Source organism: Odocoileus virginianus, chromosome 21 (genome assembly GCF_023699985.2).
Source record: "Odocoileus virginianus isolate 20LAN1187 ecotype Illinois chromosome 21, Ovbor_1.2, whole genome shotgun sequence".
NCBI lineage: Eukaryota > Metazoa > Chordata > Mammalia > Artiodactyla > Cervidae > Odocoileus > Odocoileus virginianus.
The window spans coordinates 55,181,491-55,197,322 of NC_069694.1; the positions used below are offsets into that span (position 1 = coordinate 55,181,491).

Here is a 15,832-nt window from a genome sequence, read left to right on the forward strand (position 1 = left end):
TAATCTACATTTCAAACTTCATAACCAATCCATGGCTAATTCATTTCAATGTATGACAAAAACTACTGTAATGATATAAAGTAATTAGCCTCCAACTAATAAAAATAAATGGAAAAAAAAAAAAACTTCATAACCTCATTAAATCTCCTGGTATCTCTTATGTGTAGTTGTGAGTAGCTGCTACTGTGTGAAACGGTTGATGGTTTCCAAAAAGAAACATTTTAAAAGCACACTTCTTCTTAAACTTATTTACCTAATTCTTCAGATAATTTACTTTTAGAAACTATAACTCTTTATTACATAACAGTATTACTTACAGATTTTTACCTGTAAATAAGTTATTTTAGAGCACTTATAGCTTACAGCAATAATAAGAAATAAATCAAATGTAGGGTTCCTACTACAGACTTTTTAAAATAGATACTTGGTTTATTTACAATCTTTCATGCCCTAATCACCTTTTAGAAACTCTATCATAGTATTAACTCACTACAGTTTAAAGAGACCCTCTGAACTGCCAACATCCTTGGCAGTAGGAGCTGTGCTAACTCATAAGAGTTTGGATTCCTTTCTTTTTCTTCTCCTTACCCATTTCTTTTAGTTAGCCCTTCTAGTTAGCTTAGTTTTAATTAAGTTTCATACAGCACCTTAGCTGACTCTTGTATCTGGTTCGTCTCCTTCAAAGCCCTGAAAAGAACTAATTCACTTATGCTACATTGTGCTAAACTTTCTTAAAATATCTTTTTCTTTTTGTCAGAACTAAGCTATGGCCTGTGCTGGCCCATTCCAGCCCTGGCATTTTTCCTCCCATTGAAGGTGGCTCAGTGGTAAAGGATCTGCCTGCCAGTGCAGGAGACCTGGGTTTAATCCCTGGGCTGGAAAGATCCCCTGCAGTAGGAACTGGCAACCTACTCCAGTCTTCCCGCCTGGACAGAGGAGCCTGGCGGGCTACAGTCCATGGGGTCGTGAAGAGCTGGACACATCTGAGCACAGCAGCAGCAGCGGTTTATTCTTTAGCATTGTTCTGTCTTGTCCTCTGAGTCCTCGCCCTCTACTTAAATTTCTGTGCAAAATGGAGACCCAAAATCTGTCAACATTTTACGAGTCACTTTATTAGAGGGAGTGCCTTAAGTAAGTAAAAAGAAAATTTTTTTAATGATTTTGAATATTTAGAAACTTGACAGTTAGTTCCTAGTTTTTAAAAATTAGCTTTTGGACTCTGTGGGAGAAGGCAAGGGTGGGATGTTTCGAGAGAACAGCATGTATATTATCTAAAGTGAAACAGATCACCAGCCCAGGTGGGATGCATGAGACAAGTGCTCGGGCCTGGTGCACTGGGAAGACCCAGAGGAATCGGGTGGAGAGGGAGGTGGGAGAGGGAATTGGGATGGGGAATACATATAACTCCATGGCTGATTCATGTCAATGTATGACAAAACCCACTGCAATGTTGTGAAGTAATTAGCCTCCAACTAATATAAATGAAAAAAAAAAAAACCTAGCTCTTCTGTACAAAATAAATATACTTATTTGATATGGTTATTTTTGCCCCCAGGGTGAACTCAGCTTTATGAGCAAATATAATTAATTGAAATCTCCTGATGATGAAGCTGATCTTTGTGATTCAGTTCAGTTCAGTTCAGTTGCTCAGTCATGTCCGACTCTATGCGACCCCATGAACCACAGCACGCCAGGCCTTCCTGTCCATCACCAGCTCCCAGAGTCCACCCAAACTCATGTCCATTGAGTCAGTGATGCCATCCAACCATCCCATCCTCTGTCATCCCCTTCTCCTCCTGCCCTCAATCTTTCCCAGCATCAGGGTCTTTTCAAATGAGTCAGCTCTTCGCATCAGGTGACCAAAGTGTTGGAGTTTCAGCTTGTTCACATATGAGCCAAAATCAAATTTTCATGTAGGTACATTTACTAAATTCTGTCAGGTTTTTTCAGTTGAAACACCTTAAGGGATGTTTAATTTCATCTCCTCTCTACATCTTCATTATGCCGTAGAAAACTAAGAAGCAAAATGTTTTCTGCTAGGAAAAAAAAAAATTTTCATTGCAAAACTGAGTATAACTTTTATATTTCTCTTAATCATTTTTAAATTTATGATAAGCTGTAACTATTCATTATCCTGTCACTTTGTAAGTCTAATAGAACGAGAACAGCTGTTCTAGTCTCTCAATAAGTAAGAGTCTTTCAGAGTAATGCAAAGACAATATCAGAACAGCATGCCCAAGGTACACAACGCAGAATTCACTGAAAATTGGTGATCTGAGAGCTAGAAACACTCGTGTGTGTGTAAACATTTGTTCAGCAGCTGAAGTAATGGCAGTACATTAAGCCAATAGAATTACTTCTTCTGGCACCTAACAGAAATGTTAATTGATCATCAATCATTAGCTTGTAATAAAAGGGCTGAACTTGCAGTTCTGAATGTATAGCCAGAAAAATTAAGTGAGAGACATAAATGTTATAAAAAAGAAAAATGTTCCAGGCTAAATTGCTTTAAATTACATTGACCTCATCACTGTACCTTTGAAACCTGTCCCTAATTGAGAGCAATTGATTTACCATTCCACCTTTCCTGTAAAACCTATCAGATCCCAAATTCACAATGTTAAGGGCCCTTTGCCAAATTATTCTGCAGCTAAGCTTCCCTTTGAGATTCTTAAATGATGACCAAGGCACAAGCCAGGTAGAAAAATGATACTCAATGAATTTAAGCCTCAAAAATGAGTGACATCTTTTTCCTCCCACTGGACAGGGTGATAAGGTTAATGAAAATAATTTTTAGAATAAAATGGCACAAAATTATGGAAGATACTAGCACCAAAGTGAGCTGTGCCTGGGACCACCAAGATAAAATGATCAAGTTTCCGGAAATTAAGGAGAATTTGTGAGGAAGATTTTTGCAGAAACTCGTGCTGTACAGTGAGCGTGGCCCCCGCCTCTTTCTGTCTGCGGGAGAGCAGAGGGTGAATGACCTGCTGCTCATCTCAGCTCCGGGGTGGGGGTCACTGAAACGAAAAGAGAGCTTGCTGTGGCTTCCCTGCAGAAAAAGGACATTTTGGGCTAGAGTCTGCCTCATGACTCAAAAACTAAACCATGAGAGAAATGGTGGCTACAATGGTCTGTGACATGTGGTTCTGGGGAGTTGCTGAAAGGGTTGACAGTTTCAGAAATGTAACATTTTAAGACTCCAGTTCTTAAGCTGATTTACCTAATTCCTCAAATAATTCACTTTTCGAAAATATAACTCATTGCATAACAGTATTACTTATAGATTTTTATATATAAATAAGTTATTTTACAGAACTTAAAGAGGAGGAGGACACTTCTAAGAAATATGTGCGTTCTTTTCCAAAGTCAGCTCAAAGGCCTCTAACTCTCAGGGCCCAGATGTGGAATTCTTAGTAGGAATGTTATCTGGGAAACCTTTTAAAGGGACTCCACTGAAGACTGAGCCTCATAAAGGCAGCCACACTGGTGGGGCCTGGGAGAGGCATCACCCAAGATCTCGGATGACTTAAGCACGCTCCATCTTGTGACATTACCGACCATGTAATCATCCCTGTCTCCCTTCCCCTCCTTCATCTCCATGTCCCAAACACTAAGGGATAAGAAATGTCACCTAGCAAGATGAAGAATAAAATCACCCACTGGAGAAGAATCAACCAGGCTCTCTTCCCAGCCTCTCTGGCAGATTCTCTCCTGCACCAGGTTGCAGCCGAGAGAAAGGAGAAGATTTAATATTGCATCAAGCTTGGAGTTTTGATTCTTTTCTCTGAACAAGGAGATTTAAACTAGTAAATCAACACTGTGCTAGCAACTTAAAGCTACATGAGCGCTGTCTACTCACCAAGGAAACTAGGGAGGGCATGGGGCCTGCCCCAGCCTCATCCAGGGGTAAGGGGACGCCGCCCACACTGAGTAAATGTTAAAGGGACGGTGCAAAAGAGCCACCAGTTACTTTAATGAATGTGTCCCATGAATCTGAAACGTTTCCTGTGTAAGTTACACAATGACTTTTTAAGACCACAGATATTATGTTTGGAGTTGCTCACCTTTGACAAGGCATTTTCAATGGAATGGTGGGAAAAAAATCCAGATTACAAAAGACTAAAAAGTGAATAAAAATGAGATGTGAAAGCACCTATTACGCTGCTCCTTTGGAGACCCTGGCTAGGAAGGACAAGGTCTAGAAAATAAAAAAGCTCAAGAGAGAGCCTAAGGTGAGAGAGACTCAAGCATGTTTTCAGGTAGTAGGGAAGGGACAGCAGAGCAGATTAAAAATAGAGGGAAATAGAGGGATAAGTGATAGGATGACATCTTAGGAGTTGAAAGTAAAGGGGGTTTAAGGCACTTGGAGATACATTGGGTCTTGAAAACAAAATGGAGCACTTCTGTCTGACACTGAAGGCATCAGGAGGAATTTTATAAGACGAATATCTACAGAGAGGGTAGAAGTTGAAAGAGTTCCAGCCTTATGACCATTACTTCTCCATCAATCACAGGATGATGAACTAGAGAGATTAGGGAGAGTGGAGACTGAGAAAAAGGCCTTAAGAGAAGAATGAGAGTTTGAAATAGCAGCTGAAGGTAACTGAAGAGTGAAGAGATAAAGAATGAATAAAGAGAATATCAATAGTATAGAGGATTCTATTGAAATTGGGGGCCCTGTGCCTCTGTGACCCAGATAGCTCCCAGTGTATATTTTTTCTCTAACTGTGCTGTACATCCACACATGGGAGTGAAGAAATTCAATGGAAAACTGATGGAAAGTCTCAGACCTGCAGACAATAGAAAGCAAAAAAGATGGTTGGGAATCTGAGGTGATAGTAGGAAAGAAGTTCAAATTACTGACCACAGAATTTTGCCTCATGAAGGAAGTAATCAGATGAACATTGACAGATGCAGAAAAAATGAAGGGATTAAGAAACTAGAGATATAGATAAGGTTGATGAGTTGCTGGAAGGAAGCTATAAATGAGAATTGATGTTCCTCCAAACCCATAGTAATATAACAACAAAAACAATAACAAATGGCTATTAGATATTAAGCAATTGGGGCTTCCAGGTGGTGCTAGTGATAAAGAACCCACCTGCCAATGCAGGAGACATAAGAGATGCGGCTTCGATCCCTGGGTTGGAAAGATCCCCTGGAGTAGGGCATGGCAACCCACTCCAGTGTTCTTGCCTGGAGAATCCCATGGACAGAGGAGCCTGGTGGGCTACAGTCCATGGGGCTGCAAAGAGTCAGACACAACCGAAGCAACTCAGCATGCAGGCACACATTAAGCAATCACTGTGTGCCAAGGAGTGCTTTACATGTTTTATTACATTTAATCATCGGAGCATCCCTGTGAGGTAGTCACTGTTTTTCTCTCCCCGTTTTTCCTTTCAGATAAGTAAATTAAAGTACTGAGAATTTAAATAACTTGCTAAGATCAAAGAGCCCACTTTCTTAACCACCATGCAGGCTAAAGTCAAAGACCTAAAGATACCATTAATTTACAAAGGAAGGAAGTTTCACAGGAAACAGAAGGGAATGGGCAGTAAAAAATAAGTGAAGAATGGGTAGGCAGAGTTTGGGGGAAGAGTACAGAGCAAACGGGGATAAAGCTGGAAGAGACAAGAATAAATCATTGGGAGGCTCACAATTTGAATGGTGCTAAAGGATTACCAGAATGAATGGCACTGAAAAAAATAACTGACCCTAGATTGCCCAACTTTTTAAGTGAGATTATTAGTTCCAACACAAGGAGCATACTGTACATAGTAAACTCAAGGAACTTAAGAGAATAAAGTTGAAAAGACCTCATGCCAGCCCCCAAGGAACTGACAATCTAGACACAAATAAAACAAGTATTTTTTAAAAGCATAATACAAGTCAGAGTTAAGAAAATGTCAGGAAGACTAAACTGTAATAGTCTGAGGCTCAGATTTTTGAAAGACTGCATTTGCCTGGAGAGATCTGAAAAATTAGATGTAACCCTCTGGATACGTAGGATTGACAAGGAGAAAAGTAAGGCAGTGTTTCTAAAGAAGAAACTGCATGAACTAAGCGTAGAGATAGGTGAGTCTAGAGGACTCTGGGGAGCAGTAAGCAAGGCAGGCTGATTGGTGCCCTGAACACAGATAAGATTGGAAAAGTAGCCTGGGATCATGATGTAATTTAGGATGAAATCCTGAATTTTATTTAATTCAGAAGGCAGTGAAAAACTATTAGAAGGTGTGATCTGTGAAATTATAGGATTGGAGGTTTAGGCCCAGGGCCTCATTAGAAGAACCTTCTCCTCAGAAGTTTTAATTTATTTTCCAGAAAGAGACATTCTCACCAAATGAAGTACCATTTTGACAGTGGTGAAACTCATATTTTCTTGGTAATAAGACTTCCACAGTTTGATCACTATCCTGTAAAAATGAACTGTTTTCCTTATTTTTTTCCCTAAAGAAGTGAATTACCTTATGCTTGTCCTCTTCCAGAAAATCTTTTAAATGCCATGAAATAAAGAAAAAAATGAATATGAAAAGCAGCCTATTAAATAGAGAAGTTACAAGGCAATACGAATCTGAGGGGTACATGACAAAACAGAGAAGAATTTTTCTTTGGTTTAGAAACAAAAAAACAGGATTGAAGGAGATTTAGGAACTAATAGCATGCGTCTATGTGGACCAGTTCTTTCTATCACAGTCTTCTGTGGCTCTCCACACATATGTCAGCAATGCAGAAGCCCTCCAAAGGCATGGCCAAGGGCACTCACCAAGTTGTTCTCTGTGCCATGGTTAGCTCTAAGTCTATAACATCGAAACATATTCATAAATGTGTTGTGTTTGTTTTTAAAACATATTAAAAAGAATCACTACAGAAAAGCTGATGCTTTTGATGAACAAAATCTTTTCTGTGGGAATAAATGATGGGTCTGGCTGGTTTTCCTCAAAACATATTCCAGTGGCACCTGCATCTGAACAGGGGCTGCTCCTCTAAATGTAGGTACCAGGCCACCCTCCAGACCAGAAAATCAGAATCTCTGAGTGTAAGGCCTGGTGATCTGAACTTTTATAAACTTCCTAGGTGATTTGTATATATGCTAGGCTTTTGAATCTCTGGTCACCTGGAAGGATACCAAAACAAAACAGAACTGGTTGCCTAAAGGAGAGAGGTGGGAGGTAAGACTTTTTTCATTATAACCTCTTTTGTGCCTCTTGAATTCTAAACTTTTTCACAAACAAGACTCACGAAAAATGAGCATCATATTTATATTCGCACCTCTACAGAAGCAATCAGAGCATCTGGCAGTAGGATAAGAAAGTTGGTGGATCTGAACTAAGCAGCATGATCATAAATGGCATGCGTGTGTGCTAAGTCATTTCATGGGCTATAGCCTACCAGGGTCCTCTGTCTTTGGGTTCACTAGGCAAGAATACTGGAGTGGGTTGCCATGCCCTCCTTCAGGGGATCTTCCTGACCCAAGGATCAAACCCCATCTCTTTCGTCTCCTGCATTGGCACCCGATTTCTTTAACCACTGGTGCCAGCTGGGAAGCCCCATAAATGGCATAGTTTATAACAAATATAAGTATTAATAACATACTTTGTTTTCATCAAAATTTCATCTCCCCTCCTCCTGACTTTCTCAAAACAGAGGAATTATTGCATTGCCTACTGTGTTTGCACCAGGACCTATGTTTTGTTCCTAATTCTTCTTGGTAGTAGTTCATTCATCTCTTCTGCCTGGAACTTATCTGAGTCACATGGTTGAGGCTGAAAAGTGTAGATAAAACTTCCCATATCTTTCTCTTAGTCACTCTTTTACAACTGGTAACTGTTTCCTTTCTCATAAATGCCAGGATATATGATGTTGGGCATTCACCTTTTGCCTTTACAGAAAAAAAATTATATATAAGTATCTTGCCATACAAATCTATGTTAATCGGGCTAAAATTGTTTTCAGCTGTTAATCGGATAGACTTTATACCTTTGGTAATTTCCAGTGATTTGAATTTTAAGCAGCTAGTCTTTTGAGTAACAACGAGAATTGCTTGCAGTGTGCTTACAGCAAAAACTGTTACAGAAATGCAGTTGCAACTTCCTTTGACATTTTCCTTCTCATTGGATTCTGTATCTATAGTAAAGATAACTTATTTTGATACATTCAATCCTTGTTTAAAGCAAAACAAACAAAACCCCTCAGTTCTGAAAGCTCTTAAAATTATAAAACCATCTTCTTTAGGAAAAGATTAACATCTACTTTCCCTGAAATGGCACCCTTCTCAAACTCCTTCATTTCTTTCTATTCTATGCAGACATTGCTGTCAGGTAAGGGATTGCCAAGAAGTAAAGAGATAGTAGAGTTGTCACAGATCAGGACAAAAGAAGAAATACTATTTGGAAAGCAAGCTAATTTTTGACCAAAACCTTCTCCTTATATATCTGTTCCCACCTGTCCTGTTGCTTGTTGTGCATACCTTCCTAACTAAAAAATAGTAAAGAAAATTTGGAGAGGCTACATGTTCATCAAAAAAGATATATACAACAGTATATGTGGCAAGAATACTATGATTCACTTCCTAGAAGAGAGTTTAAAAAGAAATTGAGATGCTTTATGTCCTGACCAATTATATTCTTTTTATGGAGCACAAAACAAATCCCAGGCTTGAGTCCAAAGCCTAGAATAATGTCATGAGATGACAATCCTTACAAAACCACCACTCTGACACCGTCCTTTTGCTAATGGTACACTTTGCATTATGTTAAAGTAGACATACAAAAATCGAATTGAAACTTAGGAAACTTTCAATTAGGAAAGGTTCACTGGTTGGAGGTTAAGTAGCTTTTGTTTTACAGGATTAAGTTCAACACCTTATAAGTATAACCTTAATTCTTGCCCATCAGGTTCAGTTTCAGCAAAAGCAATGCCAACAACCAGCTCATACTCACTTTGGGTCACTTCTGTTTTTACCAGAAAAAAATAGTATTTTTTTACTTTCTGCACTCATACAAGTAAAAATGTGACACTATGCTTTAAATGTCACAGCATAAAATGCCTTCCAGTGTTGAAAAATAAATTCAAAGGGATGTCAAATGCACTTGTATCAAAAGGTCACACAGAATCTCTGTTTTTCATTTTCTGTTCAATGCAGATATTGTTCAAGTAAAATGCAGACACAGTTTTTTTGATAAATTTTTCATAAAAATAAAGCAATAAATTTGAATAGTGGCTAGCTTGGTTAACATATATATTTTTTACATTGTATGAAAAAATTAGTAGAAAGGCAACATGAAGTATTTTGCCATTGTTATTGTGCTACAATGAAAAATGTGGCATATAAAACAAATAACGAAAGACTGCGTGTAATAGATATTAGAAAAGAACTTCCAAACTTAAGAATGATTTTATTAAGTCTCTCAATAGCCTACTGTTTTGATGAATTTTGAAGGAAGAAACGAGGGGGTGAGAAAAGTCAAACAATTGAAACTACTAAAAAAAAAAAAAAAATCATAATAACCAGAAGGTTAAAGTCTCGTTTTTCCCAAATACCCTAAATGGTAAAAATCTCACCAACCAACTCCACAAGTTCATCGGTGTGCTGGTAGCTATTTAAAATCACCCTGGAAGTATTTTTGTCTGTAAAAGTTCTAAGATTTAAAATACAATCAGGCAGCATGAATAGAAACACAAACATCCTTGATCATACTTGAAATTTTTCATGTTAAAGTCTGTGTGATTTGTTCAATAGAATATAGGATATCACTGTTTCCTTTTATTCATAGTTATAAGTAACTGTATTTCTCTGATTCTCTGTATCAAAATTTTCATCACTACCACTTTACCTCAGTAAATTTTCTTAAATATTTCTGTCTCTTAATGAATGAAGCTATTATGTTCATTATTATGATGATTAAAGTAACTATTATGACTATTCATTCATATGACATTATATATTTCAGGAGCATACTATTAGCACATGAATTATTTTTATGATCTTTTTATAGCAGCATAAATGTCACAGTGGTTCTCATTGCCATTGAAAATCTCATGCAGATTTCCATTTGTCAACACTAACCAAAACCACTATTTGCTTAAACTTATTACTTAAAGTAATAACTAAAAAAATGCCCTTTCTACATTCCTTACCAATTTAATTAATCCTACAGAATTCAAATTTATTTCATTATAAAAAGTTCCCCATGTTTGCTATAATTTTTTTTTCAATTTATGGATTTGATCTAGGACACCCGCTTGCATAGGAAGAATTTATCTATTGAAGAATTAAAAATTTTTCTTCAGGGTATTTGATACTGGAAATAGTAGACTCAATAAATATGGAAAGACTTTCAGAGTATTATGGATGGAAAATAGTTGATAGTTATCTTAGTAAAACTTTAGTTGCTGGTCTTTTGTCATTATGGCCTCTGATAAATACATATCAGAGGATTTTCAGCTAATGCTAATAATGACAGCTCATTGATGATTTATGTCCATTAACTTTATGTACTATGTTACAAACCAAATTAAGTTGACTGATATTACAAAATCCCACCCTCCTACTACCTCAAATTATGAATAGTTCACATATCAGAAAGCCATTATGTGTGAACATCCAGGACATGTTATTCAGCACTGGTCTAGTTGCACCAACAGGGGCTTTGGCAGCTGGACTCATTTTTTGTTATGAAATACATTAAAACCTCAGAAAAATGCTCACCAAGTCTTACTAATAACACATCCTCCGTAGTGCATTAATATAGTGAGAATATCTGAGATATGTCCAAAATTCCAAAACATTTCACGAACTGAAATCCTATGCAGAGTTCTTTAGACATGCATTGCTATGGCTGCACTGCCCCCTAGGGTGAAAATAACTTGTGTTTACGCTGAAGTTCATTTGCCTTTTTCAGATCAGCATTTTCATGACCCATTTGTCTAACTATGGGAATGACCGGCTGGGATTATACACGTTCGTCAACCTGGCCAACTTCGTGCAGAGCTGGACCAACCTGAGACTTCAGACTCTGCCTCCAGTGCAGTTGGCTCACAAGTATTTTGAGCTCTTTCCTGATCAAAAAGACCCTCTATGGCAGGTAAGACTGGGTCAATAATTGGTATCATTAATTAATCCCACAAACATATGTTCTGTCAGTTACTACAACTCTAAAAAGTGAAGGCATCGGGGGGAAAAAATAATGTACATTTTGGAAATGTTAGTAGATTTGAGAAATTTCATAGTGGGCCAGATTCTCTGTTCCCAGGTCCTTTAGAAACTATGAATGCTGAAAGCTCAGTGAGAGGGTCAGTGGATGTCATATTTTCAATCAGAAGTGAGGGATCAGTTTGCAGATTGCAGCAAGTTGACAGAACATAAGATGGTTTTAGACATGTGTTAGGCAGGGAGTCAGCCTTGAACATATCCGTATACCTCTCGTGACTAAACAACATTAAAGGGGTAGGTGAGAAGAATTCAGAACTGCTATCTGCCTCTGAACCACAGGGTCACCAACAAGTTGCAGAATATAGGCAAAAGCATTAGTCAGGTATTACTCTGGACATGGGGGAAATGTTTAGTGGCAAAATCACTGAGCTTCTTAAGAGAAAATATCACGTAAATATGGCATATTCAAACGGCTCCAGACATAACCCAGATTTCAAAGCTTACACTCGACCTGTCCTAGAATTACAGAAACATACTTTGAGCTTAAACTGCCCGCCCCATGACCTGGGGAAAGTAATAATCTTAGCAAGTACCTACATAGTGCCTGTTATATGTCTGACTGAGTTCTTTATGTATGTCCATCCATTCAGTCTTCACAGCTACCCTATGAGGTGTAGTTATTACCCCCATCTTACAGATAAAGAAACGGGGGCAACACAGAAAGACTGAGACATTTAAGCAAAGGCATACAGCTCTTGTGTGACAGAATGGTAGTGAATTCTGGGCCACCTGGCTCCAGACACTTCACTCTGAATCACTGTTTCTAAATGAGAATTACCGACAGAGCTGATGGTATAATAATAACGATCTTCAGAAATTGTTGTTGTTTAGAAGTAGAACTCAGTAAATTTCACAGATTGAAGTTTCTGTAAGCTCTGCACTTATATTCTATTCATGTATCTGTGAGCTTGAGCTAATTGCCTCATAGGCACAAACAGATAACCCCAAGAAGATATATAACTACATATTTTAGAAGGTTAGGGTTGGTGGTTGTAGAATTATCACTGCATACTATTTGGCAGTTAAAAGTTTTAAAACATCCGTCTTTTTATCTTAACCATTACAGAAATCACCAAGTGTCAGCTGCTGGAAAGATATGAAACTTTCCTGCTAATTTAACACCTTATTTTAAAATTGAAATAATTATTATTTCAGGTGAAACCACTTTTTTCCTAGAACAAGAGCCAAAAAAAAAAAAAAATACCCTCACCTTAGTCTTAAAATCTGTTGTTTATGCTAAATAAGCAGGTGTGTTTAACTACACATGTAGTATTAATTGAACAGAAATAGAGCGCTGTCCCATTTGCCTATTCCTGAAAAGTATTAAAAGTGCTGTAACTGTTTATGTAATATGCAGCTAGCAGTTAAAATTAAGGATGTTCTAGATGCAGTTTGCACAGTGAGTTTGGTTTAAGTACTATTATCCAAAAGCAGATTCCCTAAGGTAGTAATTCACCCTCATTTTACCCTTTTGCTGAAGTTTAGTGCTTTTTAGCATCATAGTTTGTAAAGTTATAGTTTTAGACATACATTTACTGACCTCTGAAAGCAGCTGAAAGGAATCTGCTGTCCCTTTAAACAGTATTATTATGACCAGATCCATCTCCTTTTGAAGCACAGCAGGAAAGCTCGAAGTTACTTAGAATAAAAATCTGATACATTATATATTTCAGTGCTGAGAGTGTATCCTCTTCTAGGTTAGCAGTGCAAGCAAGCCCAGCCTCTGCCCAACAAGCTCACTGTTTTAAAACTTAAACCACACACACTCACACAATTAAAACATAGAACTGCCAACAGCAGAAAAAAATAACTAAACCCTCAGTGCTATGAAGCTGTTTACCCATAATGGAAATGCCTCCCCTCCCTCACCTCCTCAGTCAACACTCACCTTCAGGATGGAAAAGGACTTATTTGAAATCCTCCATGGATGCCACTTTATGACTTTCGTTTAAAAGAGGGAGCCACCATAGCCTTGTTTCTGGGGATATCTTTTCAATGACAGAAGCTGAAAAACTCTAGCACACAATGGGCAGCCACAAAAAATACACACCTCTGTTTTTTCTCCTGATTAGAATCCTTGTGATGACAAACGCCACAGAGACATTTGGTCTAAAGAAAAAACCTGTGATCGCTTACCAAAATTCTTGGTAATAGGACCCCAGAAAACTGGTGAGAACTTTTTATGTTATAATCAACATGTATAAAAATCCTGATGACTAGACAGTGAATTCTTGCCACAATGACTTCTCAAACTCCGTATAAACACTGATGAATGGATGACATTTTATTCTCTTTGTTGAGCTGAATGTTTCTTCAAGTAAAATGGATGCAGATAGATATTACATAGTTGGAATATCCAGGAATCAATTTGGTGGCGAAGTTACTTTTTTCCCAAAGATCCTAATTGAAAATTGCTGTTATTAACATTTCTAAAATCAAAACTAATCATGTGTTTGAAGAGTGACTTACAAGCTTTCATCAAATTTCAAGATGGACACATATAAATCTTCCAGAAATTTAGTCTTTTCCTGACATCTTCCTGATACAGTTTATTTCTAAACTCTTGCAGAAATGACTATTTTCCAAAAGTTTATAAAGGATGTTTGACAAGCAGAATTCATAAGCATAAACAAAACTTTGTGTTACTTTGTGTTAAGAAAGATATTTATTCATACCCAGAAGAAATCTCTGGCACCTTTTTTTAAGTTGGTGTGCAATTTTTCCCATAAACTTCTTGTTTCTGTAAGAAACAGTATTAAAATGAAGCCCAATGGAAGCTTTAAAAATGCCAGACATTCAAGCTGTATCCTGCATGATAAATTATTTGGGGCTGTTCGTTTCTAACTTTACAGAAAACAGCCATTTCACATCCCTTCTAAGGGGAATAAATTTCCTTTTCTTATTTCTCTAGAAATAACTTGGGAGAATTCTACGTAATATACACAGTTAAGTTAACCTACTCATTTTCTCTTAGTCCCATTTACAAATATCAATCTGAAAACAATAATAAATACGACACGTACTTCTCTTATCCTTATTTATCTCACTTGTCCTTATTTACAGTCAAGAAGCAACTAGAAAGACATTTAAACTAAAGTTTCTTTAGCGAACTCCCACTATCATCACGTAGCTTTATCATTAACGGTCGCATCTTCTCTCGGAAGCTCGGCAGATCAAGTATGCTTCGGAAAGCCCTGCAGGGTATACCTCCTCTTGCGTTGCGCTAGATATACAGACATTTTAATATCATGGTTAGATAGCAGAATTATTACTTGTCATCTTCAGCTCAATTGGGTTTCCAAATGTTTATGTTACAATTTGTATATGACATTTACCTTTGGAAGGGAATTTCTAAATCCTTTTTATAGAAATTGAAATTTTCCCAGTCTTATAGGGATATAATTTACATACAATAAAATTCACCAACTTTAAATGCATAGTTTTATGAATCTTGGAAATTGTACACAGTGGTGTAACCACTACAACATTTAAGATTTAGAACACTTCTGTCTCCCTAAAAAGTTTCTCCACATCTTTTTTCTAGTCAGTTTTCCTTCCCCAATCCTCAGTCACAGAAAACCACCTTCTAGCACTGTAGCTTTGGCTTTTCTAGAATTTCACATAAATGGAAATATAAAGTATCTTTTGTGTTGGGCTTCTTTCACTTAGCACATTGCTTTTGAGATTCATCCATATTGTACCTATTGATATTTTATGAGAATATTTTTTAAGTGGACAGACATAGCTTCTTATATCAGTTCCATAAAAATTAGCTTTATTTTTAATCTTTAGTTTTGCCAAAAGTATTTTTCTGAATAATTTTGCATAAACGTATAGTCATCTGGATATTCAAATATTTTTAGTGTTGAAACTAACAAAAACAGAAAACCTGAAGCTTTTTTTTTGAATTTTTGAATTCTTATTTTTGCGTCTATGATTATGTTGTTGAAATACAACACCCACACACACACAAACACACACACACACACACACACACACACACGACAGCTTATTCAGACCCAAGAATATGAGTAGGTAAAGACAGAATTCAGAAACCACAACTTAATTTTTTTACCACTGATAAATTACAGTGTGCCTTTTACTGACTAGGTAGATAATTAGATTGTATTCATTTTTTTTTGCTTGTCTTATTAATGCTTATCATGCTATTAAAAGTAATATGATGCAATACAATTCTTAAAAATAAAATTCAGAAAAGAATTTTATCAGATGAACTCAGAAAGGATTAACCTGTTTTCTTCTTTCATATTGTAATAGCTATTCTTTTTGTCTTTACAAACACTATATTCTTTTCAATTTTTTAAAATGCATTAGTGAATTTTAGCTCACAAAATGTTATTTTTTTAAATACCTTACAATATTCAGATATCGAAGTTTTTAACTATTTTTAAATAGATTACCTCACTTGACCCTCATAAAGCCGTGACAGCTAAGTATTTTCTTCCCCACTACACAGATAAGAAAACTAAGACTCAGGTCATATCATTTTTGTTCAAGTTCAAACAGCTGGTAAGTGCTAGAAATAAAACTCTTGATCTTAGAAGTTATCAGACTCTGAGGTATTATGCTCTAGAAAGCTTTACTATGTATTTCAAG

The 15,832-nt window shown here is 36.9% G+C and overlaps 1 protein-coding gene across 1 annotated transcript in view; it reads left to right on the top strand.

The window, feature by feature from the left end:
* Nucleotides 1-15,832, top strand: part of LOC110128809 (bifunctional heparan sulfate N-deacetylase/N-sulfotransferase 3) — a 175,726-nt gene that overhangs the window by 126,552 nt on the left and 33,342 nt on the right. Inside the window, exons 7-8 of the mRNA XM_070452380.1 lie at nt 10,905-11,087; nt 13,288-13,384. Coding sequence (XP_070308481.1) covers nt 10,905-11,087; nt 13,288-13,384 — 280 coding nt within the window. The remainder of the gene's footprint in view (nt 1-10,904; nt 11,088-13,287; nt 13,385-15,832) is intronic.